This window comes from Callospermophilus lateralis, chromosome 1 (assembly GCF_048772815.1).
Source record: "Callospermophilus lateralis isolate mCalLat2 chromosome 1, mCalLat2.hap1, whole genome shotgun sequence".
NCBI lineage: Eukaryota > Metazoa > Chordata > Mammalia > Rodentia > Sciuridae > Callospermophilus > Callospermophilus lateralis.
Window position 1 is genome coordinate 5,180,116 of NC_135305.1, and position 18,939 is coordinate 5,199,054.

The window sequence follows — 18,939 nt, forward strand, 5'->3', positions numbered from 1 at the left end:
TGAGAGGCACAGCTGAGTGGTGGTCACAAAGCAGCATTTGTACTGACTAAAACAGCTACACGTCACTCGGTGTACAAGACCAGTCATATACGCACTTTGTACAAACCAAAACAGCTACACACAGTAAAACAGCTACAATGTCACTCGGTGACACAACCTTACAAGACCAGTCATATATGCGATCCACACTGCCCAAAACTTCATTACAGAGTGCATGACTGTATTCTGACATGAACATGAAACAAGTTAACATGTTCATTCTGGGTGGTGGGTTCATGGGTCTTTGTTAATATTCTTTGGCACTTTTTTGGAAAAATCAGAATTTTAAGGCTCTATTTAATGAAAAAAAAAAAAAAAAAAAGCATCTCATGACTCGTGTGGAGCTCTCTTCTGGCATCAAGCTTTGTCCTAGCAGCCTCCAGGCCTTCACACCTCCACTCAACACACAAAGTTCCTTCCTTTCTGACGCTCTCTCCCCTCCTAGGTGTAGATGTGAAATGGTCACCATCCATCCCTCTGGTGGAACTGTTCAATGACTTCCAAAGCTCTCCAATAACATTTAAAAAGAAAAGTAGAAAAAGAACTTTCTTCAAACAACTGGGAAAATTCTGCACAGAAGTTCAAACAAAACCAGACAAAAGCAGAGCCTGGGACAGACTTAGCACCAGTCTAGTCCTGGGACCAGGCCCTGAGAGACGCTTCAGAAACCATCTGAATACTCTTGATGTACCAAACAGAGCGCCTTAAGGAGACACCTGGCCCTTCTCCACACTTGCAGTCCAATATCACTAGGGCTTCTCCTTCCCTCACTACCGTCTCAAGAGGAGATCCATCAGAACCAGAAAAGGCTGGTTCTGCACAAAAGCTTTCCTTCTACTTACTAATGTTCAAAGATGGGTTAAACCCAGGGCCTTGCACATTTCAGTCAAGTTCTTTACCACTGAGCTACACTTCTAGCTCAGCTTTTCTTATTTGATGCCATGTACCTCCTGGAATTTGTCTTCAGAACAAGGTCTCTGTACACAGAAAACAGGTTCCACTCCCAGTACCAAGACAAGCAGTGGGCCAAGCAAGGGAACCAGTACCCTCTGCCTGTCCCCTCCCCCCCTCTGTTTTGCCCAAGCATCACCTTATCTTGCCTTCTGGGATCTCTTCTCTCTCAACACTTTCAGCCAACAGCATAACTATTCTTTACTCCCACCTCTTTGACAGTTTGTCATCTTCTAGCTTCTGCCACTGCTAAGGTTCTGACAGCCCAGTCTGAGAGCTTGCCTGTCTTTTGACAGTGAATGAAATCCCACTAACAACTGTCTTCAATTCCCCTCCCTATTAATGATGACAGGTTAAATGGCACAGCCAACTGAGTGCTGCTCACAGTTTTAAATGACAGCACATTAAAGCAAAAGGTACAAGGTCAGTCTTTTTAGTTGATGCACTTAACAAAGTTAAAATCTAACCTCCTGCTTTGAAAGTCAGAAAGTCTAATCTGTCCACTCAGCATGGAATGATCAAGTTCTGGGGCATTCACATTAATAAATTCACAAAAGACGATTCATCCTACAGAATGTCAATTGTTATAAACTGAACTATGTCCCCACAAATGCTGAAGCCCTAACTCCCAATGTGATAATATTTGGAGAAAGGAATTTTAGGGAGGTAGTTAAGATCAAGTTAGGTTATAAGGATGGAATCCTAATGTGACAGGAGTATGGCCCTACAAGAAGAAAGGCCACAGAGTAGCCCCACTCCCTCTACACATTCACATAGAAAAGGCCATGTGAGGAAACACTGAGAAAGAAGGTAGCCCTCTGCAAGCCTGGAAAAAAGAGACCTCATCAACCACGACAGCATCTTGAACTTGGACTTCGAGCCTCCAGAACTATGATAAAATAAATATCAGTTATTTAAGTCACTCAGTGCAGGGTACTTTGTTATGGCATCCTTGGCAGACAAATATTCCCATTTATAAATTTAAAATAAGGATACAGCAGACCAATAATGCCTATTATCAGGGATAATCCATTAGGGGATCAGTGTTTAGAGCAAGAAAATTAAAATCATGGTCTGTTATCCAGTAAGAAAGGAACTGAAACAAGATTCCTTTAAATCTTCTCAAGGAATCTGGAGTATACTTTCTAGTGACCTTCATACTCACAATCATCAAATAAGGCCTTGGCCTTCCCTTCAGTAAATTCTACCCAAGCTCCCTCTGTCCACCCCATCCCAGTTCTGTCCTGCCCACAGAGACTGTCATAACATTACACAACTACCAACACCTACAATTTTTAAGATCAGAGCTTATCTTACAAGAGCTACATATAGGGGCCAATCTTTACTTCACTCTTGATTGATATACTCACTCCAAATATAACCTAGGATTTAGGTAGCACCCAAGAATTCTACCTATAAATAACCAGCCTGTCCTTAGGAAAAAAAGAGTGCCTAGAAGGAGCTTGTACAAAATGTGAGGTGCTTCTTTTAAGCTTATCACTCTCTATTAAAAATTAAACAACAAAACACTTCTGGATTCAAAAAAGCAGCAGGCCACTCATTTCCACCACAAAAAAAAAAAAAAAAAACTTTCAATAGAGTGAATATCTATCTTTCAATAGACATGAAGCTACTAAGCTAATACAACTGTATTTTTTGAGGTTACAAATTAGCCTTTAAAACCCAGACACACTTTTTCTAGGCAGTTCAGACATTTATGATTAAATCAAAGTCCCCTGCCAACCACCCAAGATGAAACTCCATTGACAGTAACAAAGGGCTTTCTCAGGGGAACCAAAAGACTAGAGCACTGAAGTTAGGTCGTAGCTACCACCAACAGCGACATTCAGGAACCAGGCACCAAAATAGTCAGCCCTCCCCAGAAACTAGAATAATCTTCTAAAAGAAGATGGTGAGTAAAATAATATGCCTTGGAAAATAGAACTGGAATGCTTAGAAATGAGAGAAATGAGAATGCTGAGAAACACAACCCTTAAAACACCCGAGGGTAGAGCTTTACTTACATGAAGGAATAATGAACTGTGGCTCAGTGTTGCCTGCGTAGCCAAGCTTGGTATACCTAAAAGCACAAAGTCATCAACACAGGTTTAGATAACAATGTTCTTGTCTGTATCCCACCAATGTCTTTTATTATCAAGTTCTCCAAGTCCTGAAATAGTGAGCCTCGGAACACTCCCTAGAAAATTTTTTTAAAACTCTGTGATCTCTGAATATCAATGAAAGTAGGTTGGTTTGGTTGGTTTTTGTACTGGGGCTTGAACCCAGAAGGGCTTTACCACTGAAGTACATCTCCAGCTCATTTTTTTATTTTGAGGCAGGGTCTCACTAAGGTGCCCAGGCTAGTGATTGGGATTACAGGTGTGCACCACCAGGCAAAGCTCAAAGAAAGTGGTTTATAGCTACTTAAAATGCTATACTTCTACTAGAATGATGGCAACACATACAGTAACACACAAAAGCTTCAATTGTATCCTTAATGACACTTAAAATTACTTTCATATTCTATAAATCTTTACAAAAGCAATGAAAAAAGTGGATGTCATTCCTATTTGCAGATAAGAAAACAGAGGCACTGAGAAGTTAATTAAGTTGCCCAAGGCCAAACTGTCAGTGAACTACAGAAAAAGAGCCCCAATTTAACTTGGCAGGCTAATTCCCACACAGTTCTGTAGGAAGTATATTTATTTCCCAAACTTCCTGTATTTTGTGGGGGGTGGGGGGGATTAGAAAATGATCACATAATTTTTTTTAAATGTCATGCATATGTCTAGAAACAGCTACTGCTCTCTCTGAGAATCATCTGACAGGAACACCTCCTTTATCATTTCATTTCAGAAGAAGCCCATTTTCTGTCAAGATATTCTGTACGATAGATTCCAGAAGTCTTCACTAAAACAAATGCCAAAATACTACTATCTGTTCCAAACGCATTTGCTAATTTCCTAAATATAAAAAGAGGGGTAAAAAAAGCACCACTCCGACCATCTGCTGGAGAGGAACAGTTGAGAAGCCGCAAGTGAACTGAAGGCTCCTCAGCACTTCCCATCAAGGCTGTTCTCGTCCACAGCCAGGTTGGGACAGCCACACCCTAAGCTGTAACAGCACTGATCCCGAACAGAGCTTCTGGCAATGTAAAAGCAGCTTCATGAACTCATTCTATTCAATTAATTATTTCTAGATGCCTGTTTTGTTTTGTACTAGTAGGGATTGAACCCAGGGTCTTGTGCATGCTAGCCAAGCACTCTGCCACTCAGCTACATCCCCAGCCCTTGATATTAAGTTTTTGAAAATTTTTAATGTGGTAATACTTCTAAAGATTTATCCTTGAGATTTTTAAATGGACCTTATCACATGGTAGTAATAATTTAACTTCATGATTTTTAAATGTACTTTACAATATGGTAATCTTGTATTTTTGAACACATAGTAAATGGGAAGGATTGGGGAGAAGAAAAATAATAGTCAGCTGTCCTTAAATCACACCATACTGCTCAGCCTCCAGGGATACAAGTTCTTCATGTCACAGCAGTCAGGATGAGGCCAAGCCCTGAGATCCTGGCCCCACAGGAAAAGACCCATCTGAAGCCCTCACAAGTCCACAGACTTCAGGTCTAGGATAAGGTACACAAGCAATTAGAGCAGTCACTCCCAGGTCCACAGACCCACAAAGGAAGGTTTCTAAGCCAAACCAGAACTGGGGACTTTCCAGAATGGAGCAACAGAGACTTCAAAAAGTTCTAGATCATCCCCAATTTGAGCATCATTCTGGAAATAAACTCCAAATGATAAACTTAAGTAAACAAGTTACTAACCCAAGGCAAAAGCAGCCCATAGAACCCAATGAGCAGACCAGAAACCACCAAAATCATCAAATCTAATCATGTGTTTAACAAGTCTTATCACTTTACTCCCCTAAAAAGAAACCATGCACTTGAACTTAAACCACTTAAGTAAATCCAGCTTCCCACACCATTAAGACTATGAGTTCCATGATGTAGGGAACTGGATCCTTCACAAATGCACATCTACTCACGGTGCCTGGTATGTGGCAGACAGTTCATGTATCTGAATGAATTCTTCCCAGGTGTAAGAAAAGGTAAGCACTGTCAAACTGCTGAGATAGGGACCAATGTCTGAAAGGGGATGCAGAAAGTCAGGGGAAAAAAAATGGTGGAACCATAAAAGACTGGAGACTTTCTTTTTAATCCCATAAGTACCACACATGTCTGTTACATTATTTTTTTATTTCCTATATTTTTTGTTAGTTAATAAGACCATGCACTTTGGCACGAGACTGCCTGAGCTCAAATCCCAGTTCAGCCATTTGCCAAATTTGCAGGAGTTACTTTTCTTCCATATGTGTTAGTTTTGCCATCTGGAAAATAGAAATAATAATACAACCCACCTCCTACAGTTAGTATGATAATGGGGTTAATATATGTAAGAATGGTAGAACAACATTGTTATTATATAAGATTCAGTTATCTTTCTATTATTTTTCTGTATCTGTGAAATATTTTTATTTAAAATTTTGAAAAGTAGCCGGGTGTGGTGGCGCATGCCTATAATCCCAGCAGTTCGGGAGGGTGAGGCAGGAGAATCAAGAGTTTAAAGTTAGCCTCAGCAAAAGTAAGGCGTTAAGAAACTCAGTGAGACCCTATCTCTAAATAAAATACAAAACAGGGCTGCTGATGTGGCTCAGTAGTCAAGTGCCCCTGACTCAATCCCCCATAGCAAAAAAAAAAAAAAAAAAAAAAAAAAAATTTGTGTCCCAAGCCATAGTTTCCATTCTTTCTGCAGTACAGCATGGCCAGTCTGGTTTGTGGAGCAGTGGGATGGAATGCACACACCATGAAACACAGCTGTTGAAGGATATCTGTTATCTCTAGAGTCACTAGAAGATAACAGGTATTCATTAACAGATAACAGCTATGTCTTATCTCTTTCCCACCATTCTGAACCCTGAACTAGAACTGTGGCCCAAGCAACAAGAGCTCAGACTACAGAAATGGATTGGAGCACTTTTAGGCTCACAGTTCTAAAATTCAACTACATATTAACAATGCCACTCAGCAACAGGCGCTGGAACATGGAGACCCTAAGCCAAAGGGTTCTGTCAGACAACAGGAAGGTCTTAAAAGGAGGTCTTGAAAGGAGGCTTCTGTTAATAGTCTCAGGAGTACCTTAAGCATCAGTAACATTGAACAAATAGTGGTTTTCCTGCCTAAGGCAAACTAACATGAAGACATATTTGTATTCCTATGTACTAACAATTTATTATGAGATGTTTCCTTACCATCCTAGCAGAACTAAAGCCATATTAAATTCAATGGCAAAAGTACAGAGGATCTAGATCACTTTATGGCAATTTAAAATCTTTCAATTTTCCTATACTATTCTTTAAATAGCAAATACACCTGAGGTTTTGTATATTTTGAATAATCACAATATAATGAGTGTTTAACAAGATTTTTCCAAAAAAGACACTTAAGTTTAAAATTTTAATAAACTATCAACACAGGCTCACACCAACCTTCAGTGAGAATCTATCAACTGCAACATTGCACACCTTCAAATTCTTTCCTAGAAGGACAACCTGATACTAGACTATCATACCCCATAAAAAATGATCATGGCCAGGCTCAGTGGGACAAACCTATAATCCCAGTAGCTCAAAGACAGCCTCAGTAACTCAGTTAGGCCCTAAGCAACTTAGTGAGACCCTATCTCAAAATAAAAAATTAAAAAAGGACTTGGGATGTGGCTCAGTGGCTAAGTGGCCCTGGGTTCAATAATAAAGAAAAAGAGAGAGAGAGAGAGAGAGAAATGCTCCTAAGAGCCAGATGTGGTAGCACACACCTCTAATCCCTGCTACTCAGGAGACTGAGGCAGGAGGATCACAAGTTTGAGGCCAATCTAGGCAACTTAGTGAAACCCTGTTTAAAATAAATTTAAAACACAGGGGAGATGTGGACATAGCCCAGTGCTTGCCTAGCATGTGTGAAGTTCTGGGTTTGATCCACAATATGGGGGCGAGGAGGGTGGAGGGATGGCTGTGTGACAGTTCAACTACTCAATGCACAGGACCCTCCCCAAAAAAAGAGTCAACAAGTAAACACAATTCTTAAATCTGGAAAGTCAAGACACCATGTACAAAAACAAACTTTTCTCATTTCATCCAATTTACCAAAATGTAAACCAAATAGCCAGCACTGTATTAGTCACTGAAGACACTGGGAAGCAAGGGAGCCTAAAGGTCCCCAAAGTGATTCTCAAAATGTTTACCTATTAGAAATATGACTTCGCATTGAGGGAGCCTGGCCCACTTTATATAGCAGGCAAGTTTAAGATCATCTGGTGGGCATTCAGAAAAAATCAGCCACACCTGTGAAAATCCTAACATACAAATTCCAAGGTCCTGTGAAAGACTCACAAATGGGAGTCTCCAAAGGGGTCTGCACACAAGTATTTTTAATATCTTCTGCCCTTCCACCACGGTTCTGAAGGTCAACCAGCTGAGAAATCCTGACCTCAACTACACCACTGGCAATCATCTTCACACTGTTATATAATGCAAGCCCCCAACCTCACATTCACATTCCAACAAACCACCTACCACTCACCACATTCACCAAATAAAACATACCAATGTGTTGAAGTATAACACTAATCAGAGGTACAAAAGTACGGACCCAGATGTGACAATTTTGTCTTATTATTTAGAAACACTGTGCATTTCAGTATTCTAAGTCTATTTAAAAATGCCTTTCAATTCAAATTACTTATGAAATGTAGTTTCTTTGTTTTAAAAAAACTAGGCTTAAGTAATAGTGAAAAACAGAAGCATTTAATCCTTATGAGATGATGGAGGAGTAATCAAACCAAATGATAATACTACTATATTTCTACAAAAACGAAAATTAAACCAAGGAGACCAATCATCACTCTCTCATTTAACATTGTTTTGGAGGAACTAGATATTACAAATCACCAGCAACAATTTTAAAAACTACATAAAAGGAATAGACATTGGATAAGAGACAAAAATGTAATCATTTGGGAAGTTATACTCCATGTATGTATGTCAAAATATACTCTACTGTCATGTATATTTATAAAGAATAAACTTTGGGCTTGAGTGGCAGAGCTATATTGTGAGATTGTAATAAGACTCTAAAGTATTATGGTTGATTCCATGTGAGGCACTGGGTTCGATCCTCAGCACCACATAAAAATATAAAGATATTATATCCATATTTTTAAAAATATTTTTTTAAAAAAGAATAATTTTTAAAAATCTAAAAAATTAATCATTTATAAATAACTGTATACCTAGATTATGTGAGGAAAATTAAGTGAAAAATTAAATATAGAGAATTCAGTAAGATGACTAGTTACTAAATGAAGACAGCAGTCAACAAGAACATATACTGGATAAAAAGATCCCATACCAAATGGCAACAACTATGGAATATTACCTTTAAGAATAAACTACAGGGCTGGGATTGTGACTCAGAGGAAGAGTGCTCACCTAGCATGCCTGAAACTAGGTTTGACACTCAGCACCACATAAAAATAAAATAAAGGTATTGTGTTCACCTACAACTAAAAAATAATATGTAAAAAAATAAATAAATAAACTACAAGAGCCAGGCATAATGGTGCACACCTGTAATCCCAGCTACTTGGAAAGCTAAAGCAGAAGGATCACAAATTGGAGGTCAATCTAGGCAACTTACTGAAACCCTATCTTGAAATAAAAATGTTTCAAAAAGGGCTGGGGATGTAGCTCAGTGGTAGAGCACTTGCCTAGCATGTACCAACTCCTGGATTCAGTTCCCAGTACAAAAAAGAAAGGAAAGAAAGGAAGAAAGGAAAGAATGAAAAGAAAGAAAAGAAAGACCGACCAATCACAAAAAAGAATAAACTGTATGCTGTAGATAGCTCTCCAAATATTAAGAAGAAAAAAATTTGAGATATGCCCTCACCTTAAACAGAAAGAATCAATATCCTTAAAAGATCATTAAACCCACCCATAAATTTAATAAACCCATTCAAACTCAGGGGTACTCCTGAAGTGTAGTGAGTTGTTCATGGGTAGCAGTGCATACAAAGATATGCACACACACACACACACAAAGTGCACTGACACATTAAAATAGCAAAACAAAAAACTGGAAACATTCAAAATAGAGGATGTAATAAATTATGTTATCCATTCAATAAAATGCTACACAAATATTTAAAAGGAAGATTGAGAGCTGCTGCCATAAATAGATGTATAATACAGTTGCAAGCAGATGCAAGCAATATATATTTGTGATATGAGGCAATTTAATGGGACCACAATTTGGGGTTCAAATCCTAGCACTAGCCATGTCATTTCAGGCAAGTAAATTAATCCCTCCATGTCTGTTTCTTCATCAGCAAAATGTGTAGAACAATCTTTACCGCAATGTTGAATTTTACCATTTTTTAAAAATATTTCCTAATTCAGTAAATGAAAATAGGACCTCATAGTTCAATAATTTTATTTTATTTACTACTACTGAATAATATATTATGTACACTATTACTAATCTCCATTTCTTCCATGAACTATCTTCAGATAATGTCCACTAGAGTCTTAGTGTTTTCTTACCAATTTTACCTCTTTATACATTGAGGATATTAATGCTTACTCATATGTATAAAGCTACTCTATACTTTTTCTCAGTGTGTTATCTTGAGTTTCAGTCACATGCTGTCAACAAGATCTTAATAAGACTCTAAAGTATTATGGTTGATTCCATCACTCTGTGAACAGCACAGAGCACACTTACACAAACTAAGATAGCTATCACCTCACTGATAAAATCTTACAGAACCAACATCCTACATGCAGTCCACTGAAATGCCATTATGCAGTGTGTGACCATACATTTTCTGAAAAACAACAGTCTAGGTGGTCAAATCTACCAAACATTTTCCTAAATAATTTATTCATCATTTCTATTTTGAAAGTCCCTCTACATACTAAAATTTCATATTATTTCCCTTCTGGTTTTATGTATATCTTTTTATCCCAAATAGGAAGAACTACACTAACCAAATTTTCCTAAACATGTGTATAAGCATTCAAGATAATCAATTTTTAATTAAAAGCTCCTGGTTTGGGCCAGGCACATGTCAGGAGTCTGAGGAAAGATGTTAAGTTCAAAGCCAGCCTCTGCAACCGTAGCGAGGCCCTAAGCAACTCAGTAAGACCTTGCCTCTAAATAAAATATTTTTTTAAAAAAAGGGCTGGGAAACGGCTTGGGTTGTAACTCAGTGGTAGAACATTTGCCTAGCATGTGTAAGATACTGGGTTCAATTATCAGCACTGCATATAAATAAACAAAATAAAGGTCCAAAAAAAAAATACCAACTTTAAAAAAAAATAAAAATAAAAGGGCTGGGGATGTGACTCAGTAGTTAAGCACCCCTGGGTTCAATCCCTGGTAGATACCAAAAGAAAAAAAAAGCTCTTGGTTTTGTATTTTAATACTACCTTCCAAAGACAGTCAGCACTGTAGAGGCAGGCACCATTCTCAAAACCACAGAACCTATTTTAGACTGCTGGCTGCATTCTGGAACGCAATACCACTTTCCATGTGCACCCTGACCTAAGATCTTCTCTCATACGGAAGTCAGCAAAAAGAAGAGTAAGCAATAGAATCAATAGCTGCATAAAGTAATACCAATAGTTACACCTCTGCCTTTTAAACAAGTATGTTCTAGCAGTTTAAAATTCAGAGCAACATGAAAGGTACTATTAAAGAAGTCTCACTCCCACTCTCATGACTACACACGTTTCTGCCTTCTACCTTCTTTTCTTTTTTATCTAACGCTTCTTTCTATAAATATATCCTTATTTGCCCTGAACATTTTAAACACTCTTAGTACAAAGACTCTTTCACTCTTCCTATTAAATGTCACTATCTTCCAACAACAGAAACATGTACATTTCTCAATTCTGCAAAGTCAGGAGAACTGAATCTATTGTCAACTCAATATCTTTATATATAATTGAAATTCCTCCTACAACCATGTGTCTTAGCAGAAGGTGACAATGTACTCTCAATTAATTTATGTTCCAAAGTGGAAATGTTGTATCTTAAAACAGTTTCATGTCTTTTACATCTTTATATATTGTTCTCAGACTATATCCTGCAGGGAAGTTCATTTGATTGAGATCCTTGTGAGGTCCTATCTCAAACCCTAAACTTCAACCACAACAGCACTACTGTCTCCTAAGATCTTCACATAAAATTTTTTCCAGATCTTAGTGATAGTTTTTAAATAATACACAATCCTTCACAGCACTGTAAATTAATACACAATTTATAAATTATCTTTGAGTTGTTATATAGCAAACTGTAACCTCTATTTAGAGAAGAGTTCAACATACAAGCTGACATTTATTAATAATTTTACCTAAATTCAATCTTTGATCTAGTTGATCTACCCTTAAATTTTACATTACCTAATAAACTTGTCTATTTCTCCTTTCAGATTTTTTTATTATTATTATTATTATTATTATTATTATTATTATTATTATTATTTGTTTTGTTTTTTCCCCTCAGGGATTGAATCCAGGGGCACTTAACCACTGGGTCACAACCCAGCCCTTTTTTATATTTACTTAGAGGCAGAGCCTCCCTGAGTTGCTTAGGGCTTCGCTAAATTGCTGAGGCTGGCTTTGAACTCATAATACTCCTGCTTCACCCTCCTGAGCTACTGGGATTACAGGGATACAGCACCACATGCAGCTTGCTTTGGGGTTTCTGGTTATTATAAAATGAGCTCTGACTTCCAAGTTAAAATGGTGCGTAAGACAGTGCTTCAACTGTTTAAATGGTGGAATAAACAGTCTAACTTCACTCTTTCCCAAAGCCTCACTAAAACTAAAGCCATATTTTTTAAAAGCTATATTAAACCACAAAGAAGAGACAACAGAAAGACTTTGGCCCTGGAATTCTGACATTAAGAAAGGCACTGGGAGCAAAAGCTAAGAACCAGCACAGACCCTTAAAGGCTCCAGACTTGAGAGCCATACAGTACTTGTGGGAATGAAACTAAGTTCCCCGCCAGGCCCCATACTGTGGGCACCTGCTTCTCCTGATTCCAGCATTCTCTGCAAGTTGATTCTCTGAAGTGTGTAAAGAGAAAACTCTTAGGACAAAAAATCCAAAGAAAGGGACCAAAGCACACTGATACAATCAGAAATGCCTGTGTCCATAACTTCCCAAAGCTTATCCTCCCTGCAGCTGAGATTTCAGCAGCCATGGTACTACTTCCTTTAGCTTCCAACATGGTTCTCATTTCTGAAATGATTTTTATTTCTTTCCTTACAGATGTCAGCTCACTTTCACATCCTCCTTTTATCTCCAATTTTTTAAATTACTTTTTTGCTCTTTAACATTGTTAAACCCATGTTGTCGAAAAGTTTTTGAGAGCAAAATGTCTTTGTTTAAAATGTTACTGATTCCTGAAGCATTCCTTTTTTCCAAAATCTACTTCTCATTTACTTTCCTTTGTCATCTTTCTCTCCTTATTTTTTATGCATAGGTCCCAGGAAGGGTATTTTCTGCTCTCTAGACTTGCTACTTGCTCAACAATCAAATAACTCTTCCCACTTACAGAGATACTAAATACAATGTCTAGCATTCTCTGTACAAATCTTTAGGTGTTAAGAGGAAGGAAAAAGTTAAGAATTCACTGGAATAGTAGGCTATCAGAGCCTGAACTTGGATATATTATACTTTCACAGTAATTCTATTATATCCTTTGTTCTGGGGACACATAAAACTACAAAGCTCATTGTGGGGGTGAAGGGGCTTAAGGGGAAATGGCTCAATCAGCAATCCCTACTCAGATATAAGATGACCATCCTCAGAGACTTTTCCCTTTAGGAAGTCAAGTCAAAAAACATAAAAACAGCATTAAGGTATGATCCATGGCTCTTTTAGCCCCGCAGACCCCGCTATTTGGTGGCATGGAAATGAACCACTGCGAGAATGTGCCTTCTTTGGCAATGGCCTATTCATTCCTCACCTCCCAGCTTGAATGGTGCCTTCAGAGACTTGTCACTTATGCTAAGACACCTGCAACCAGCCAGAGATGGGCAGAAATGTCACATCTCAGTATACTCCTGTTAAGTGAGTCCAGATTTTACTGTAAACTTCATAAAATGAATATAAATTTTAGCTGTTTTCTTCTCTATTTCCGATTTGACTTGTTCATTTTAGGAAGTTCCAGGAAGAAGTGTTATGTGAATACATATTTAGACCACCATATGTCCAACAAAATTCTCAAAAGCCTTTTAGTATAAAAAGGATATATGCTACATGGTACAATCAGTGCTACTAAGGACTTAGAGAACTTTTCATAAATGAAACTTGTAAGGTTATATGGGGAAAAGTGTAATAATAAATGGCTCCATTCTCTGACAACATATAGTCAATACAATTCAAAAAGAGTACAAAAAAAAAGTTTAAAAAGCTCAGAGATCACTTTAAAACTATTAATTAGAAGTAAGAGGATTTTTTTCCTCCAAACCAGATGCTAGAAAGGGGAAAGGGAAAAGGGGGTTTATTACTAGCTCATTTCATCAACGCTCATAGGTGAGAGTCAGCAGAAAAAGCCACAAGTAAAAGGTATGTGTGCTAGGTGTAGTGGTGCCTCCTTGTAACCTCAGCTACTTGGGAGGCTGAGAGAAGAGTTTCACAGATTCAAGGCCAAACCGGGTAACTTAGTGAGAGCCTATCTAAAAATAAAGAGTAGAACAGTCTGAGGATAGAACTTAATGGTAAAGGACTTATCTAAAGTACAAAGCCCTAGATTCAATCCCCAGTTTAAAATTTTTAAAATAAAGGTATATGCAAATGTAACCTTTAGATCTAAAAAACTGTATATATATCAAAACTATATATATATCAAGCACAAAATAAATGTTAGTTGTTTTTATTATTTAAAAAAAAAAGTTTAAGTTTCCCAATAAGGACAACTTTTTCCATGTTGGCTAACAAAATGTTGGGTGTAAGAGACAGAGAAAGGATAATAACAAAAGAATAGGCAAATATATACACCAGGCAAACACAAGAAGCAAACAGGAATCACACATCTTGACACCCAAAGCACTAAAAGGCTACTTTATAATGCATAAAGTCAAGTTATTTCTCCTTAGGCATTCAGTAAGGCAGCAACAACTTCCATAAAGCAGAACTATAAAAGATTCAAGGAGAAAGGAAAAACACACTAGTAACAAAAGACTTTAACACACTAGCCCCAGTCCAGGACAGTCTGAATGGACCAAACAAAATACAAACAAATTATAAATAAATAAATAATAAAACCTGGAAGCTCTAAATAACATCATTAATAAAGTAGCACATACAGATATATGTTGAACTCTGAACAAACTGTTAACACAGATGATACCTCCTTTTAAGAACACACAACATTCACAAACCAATCTTGGACGGCAAAAAATGAAGTCCAAAGAACAAAAATAACATAGAGCCCTTCTAGCCATAAAGTAATAAAAGTAGAAATTAAAAGCAAAAACAAAAAGGCTGTCTCACCTGACAGTTTTAAAACATATTAGCACAGAAATGTTGAGTCCAGGAGGAAATTCAAAACAAAAATAAATAAATTTCTTGAAAATGATTTTAAAATTTTCAAATCAGAGGTTTGAAAACAAGCTAAAAACAGCTTACAAGTTTTGTAATACCAAGTACCTTTTCAACATAAATACGTTTAACATCCCATTCAAAAACAAAACAAAAATAAATTAATAATCATAAAAACACAAATACATGAGTCAAAAAATAGAAAAGAGGCAAAATGAATGAATCGAATCAAAGCTTGTCCTCTGAAAAAACGTCTACAACATAGAAAAGCCACTAACTAAAGTATCAGGAACAAAAGGATAAAAACATAATATAAGAACTTTAGTGACAGAGGGAAATAATCATAAAAACAGACTTTCAAAATTCAAGAAGTTACTACACATACATTTGAAATTCTGGATGAAATCAATTTTTTGTTGTTTTTATTTATTTATTTGTATTTTAGTTGTAAATGGACACAATACCATCATTTCATTTATTTAGGTTTTTTGGTTTTTGTTTTTTTTTTTTTTGGTGGTGCTGAGGATCAAACCCATTGCCTCACATGGGCTAGGCAAGCACTCTTACCACAGAGCCACAACCCCCCCAGCCCAAAAAATCAATGTTTTTTAAGACAAATAAAACATACCAACATTGTTTCTACCAGAAACAAACCTAATCAGACTTAGAATTCCCCCACAAGAAAGCTAGAAATTGATGGGCTGGGGTTGTAGCTCAGTGATAGAGCACTTGCCTAGCATATGTGAGACACTGGGTTTGATCCTCAGCACCACGTACACATACATAAATAAATAAATACATAAAGATCCACTGACAACTTAAAAAAAAAATGTTTTTAAAAGAAAGGTAGAAAATGAGGCAAATTGCTATCTTAAGCCTTTCGATGGGATACACTAAGGATCACATCACTCCTGTGTTATTCTTGACAAAAACACATAACTAGACCTACCATAGTCATAGCCATTCTAAACTGAGGGGCATTACACATAACAGGTGATCCAAAACATCAACATCCTGAAGGACAAAAAAAAGGCTAAGGAATTGTTCTCGATTATATGGAACCTAAAATATATGATGACCACAAATGCTGATGGGAGACAGGGAAAGACTTTATAAAAGACATAAATGGGGCTGTTCACATGAATCCAGACCGTATATAGAATACTACTACTGAATAAATGATTGATTTTCTGATTACAATAATTGGTCTGTGATTACAAAAGAGAAAGTCCTTGTTCTTCGAAAGTAAACACTGAAGTATTTTGGTGTAAGGATATGATGTCTACAACATTCTCTCAATTCTGAAAAGTCATAATATTATGTATGGCTATCCAGAGAGAATGAGAAAATAAATATTAAATAGCTGGTGAAACTGGAATAACAGGATGCAGTGATTCTAGCAGATCCCCCTGTCCATATTACCTTGGTCTCTTTGGTGGCCCCAGGATTCATCAGCTTCTGAACCTACCAGGCTGAAATTCATTTGCTAAACACTGGAGTTGGAGCTACAGCTTGGTGGTAAAGCACTTGCCTAGCATGCATGATCTGAGGGTGGATGGGGTTCAGGGCAGGGGGAATGTTTGGCTACTTGGTAAATTATCTACTAAATCATTAGTGCCCACTATTTTTCCTCAAAGTAAGTTTTTCTCTTAGAATGTAGTAAAAAAATAATAGGCATTCTCACTTGGGAAACAGGTATTTCTCTTTTTTCCTGAACAAGGATTACAAAACAATGATTCTCTTAGGATGACATCAGATAGGAAAATTAAAGCCAAGTGTGAGGGCCACTACTGTGAACTTCACAGCAACATTTCGAGCCCACTCTTTTCCTTAGTCCTCATTATTTTCATCTGCGTTTTACCAATTTTTCCTCTATTCTGAGGTAAAACTCAATCCAAAAACAATTTTAGCTTTCTGGGAAATGTTAAGAACTACTAATGTGCTAAAGCAGGTACTTAGGCTCTTCCTGACTGCTCCTTCTGTCCTTACACTGGTCACTGGGAATTCAACATAACACAGCAGCTTCCATGGCAAAGTATGTCCACCTGAACCCTTCTGGGAAGATTCCATGCTGTTACTTCCAAAGCCTGCGACAGCCTGGAGCACAGGTTTGGGCCACAATGATTACTAAGGGTAAATTTCCCAGTGAGCTAAGTTACACGAATCACTTACCTCAAAAGGTCGTAACTGAGCACAGTTTAGATATTTATACCAAGAATGAGTAAGGTCCCCAGATTACTAATATTGAAGGTATGACAAAATGTATTACTTCAATACTACTAACAAATGCTTTACATTTCAATAGTTTTGGCGAGACCAAAAAAAAACAAAAGCAAAAATCCCCCATGTAAATAGAACACTTTTACGGGTTGCCTTGCCCGGTGACACAAGACCTAGGGCGTGGGACTGCAGGGAGAGAGGATGAATAAGGGAGCCAACAATTGGGGGAGGAGGATTGAAATATCAATTCGATGTGGGCTTGTGTTTTGAGCAGCAACAGCAGCTTCAAAAAGAGAAAGCCACTAAACTTCTAACACAATGTCTATTTTAAAAAGAAAAATTAGCACAAGAGGCAGTCTTTTCCAGTCTGTAACCCACAGCGGTCCTTCAGCAGCAAACAGAAAGGACCGTCAGTAGGAGATGGGCTGTAGCAATCGGAAAACACCCCCACAAGGTTGTCAAGGAAACCAAACCAACTACATTTTTCTGACGGGAGAGGTGAACATGCCATGGAATATTTTATGAGACAAGGACTTTAATTCCTTCTTGAAATATCTTTCAAGAAGCTAAATTTACTCCCAAGCTACTTTATTAAGCCCTACATCCACAATTCAAGCAAGCAAGCTTGTAATCCTCAAACTCCCCGAGAGGTGAATTCAGCAATCACATTAAAAATCGGCTGATCTTGGGCCGCTGAGAGTAGGGGATCTTTCCTAAAGTCTCTTTAAACATCAAAAGAAGCGATCACAATCAAAAAGGGAGGGAGGACTTTCCCAAATTTAGGCTGTTCTTCAAAATGGAGTCTTTAAATACATCATCTCTAAGAGAAAAGGTAAGTCCCTGGCAAACTAATGCAAGAGCTTGGCCGGGGTGTGCCGTTTCGGGAAAAGAGCAGAGCGGGCAGTTAAAAAAAGGAAAGAAAGAAAAAGAAGAAAAGGGTGTCAAGTTGGCAAATCCGTGCAAACGTCTCCGCGAGTCGGTGTTAAGGAATCACCATCCGCCGGGAGAAGGGACACGCACGTGAGGACACGGGCGCACCAGCGACGAGAATGTCACCGGCAGGGCGACGTCGGCCGGTGGACCAGCGCTCGCAGGACCCGAGCGCCCCGCGCCCCACGCCGCACCCGGGCCGGCAGACCTCGCAGCGGCGGGCGCAGCGGGCGGGGCGAACGGGGCGCACCTAGACTGGGCGCCGCGTCCCGGCAGGAGCCTGTCCCCTCGCGGCCCTGCCAGCGACCGCGGGGCGAAGCCCGGGGTCAAGCCGCAGGCGCCGAGCGGGGCCGGAGCCCGCTCCCCGACCTGTGCAGGTGGCCGGGGCCTGAGCCCAGCGGGCGCGGGGGTGCGTCCAGGTGATGGCGGGGGCGGGAGCGGGGGTGCGCGCCGAGCGGCTCTTACCCGGTGCCACAGTCCACCACGCAGGGAGGCAGGGAGCCCGCCATGCTCGGGACGCGCGGCGCTCGGGCCCGCCAGCCGCTAAAAGCGACCGGCCGCTGTCCGCCCAGCCGCCCGCTCGCCCCGCACGCCGCTCCTCCCGCGAGCCCCCGCAGCGCCGCCGCCAGGAGCCCGGATGCGCCGCCGCCACCACGTGACGTCATTCAGGGCCAGCCAATCAGGACGCGTGGGCGCCCCACCCCTCGCCCGCCATCTTTAGTGCTGGCAGTGAGGCTTATTAGCCCACGCGCCCAACTTGGCTGTGGAAGAGATTGGGGTTTATTTTTAACTGACTCATGGTGCATGTGACCCGGTTTCGAGGCCTGGCTCCTTTCTCATCCTCTCTTCCTTTACGTCTCCGCTCAAATATCACCTTCAGGGATGTAGTCCCTGATCACCCTCCTCGAACTTTAATCTCTATCTCAACAATCTGTTGGCTTCATTCCTAAGACTTGAAACAAAAAAAAAGCTTTATTTATTTATTTACTCATTCATTCATTCATTCGTTCGTTCATTCGTTCATTTATAGTCTGTCTCCCTTAGTGGACTGTAGGCTCCACGGAATAGGGTTCGAGTCTGTCAAATTTCTATTGATGACTCAATGCCAACTTAACAGCATTTG

The 18,939-nt window shown here is 39.1% G+C and overlaps 1 protein-coding gene across 2 annotated transcripts in view; it reads right to left on the reverse strand.

Moving 5' to 3' along the window:
- Actr3b (actin related protein 3B) overlaps positions 1–18,433 on the reverse strand; it is a 77,037-nt gene extending 58,604 nt beyond the window's left edge. Inside the window, exons 1-2 of one of the 2 annotated variants that reach the window (XM_076859399.2) lie at positions 18,282–18,419; positions 3,015–3,070 (exon numbers count right to left, since the gene is read on the reverse strand). In XM_076859399.2, coding sequence (XP_076715514.1) covers positions 3,015–3,070; positions 18,282–18,325 — 100 coding nt within the window. In that variant the 5' untranslated portion in view covers positions 18,326–18,419. Of the gene's footprint in view, positions 1–3,014; positions 3,071–18,281 lie in introns of both variants that reach the window. The other variant, XM_076859409.2, reaches the window with a different exon arrangement.
- Between the last annotated feature and the right edge of the window lie 506 nt (positions 18,434–18,939).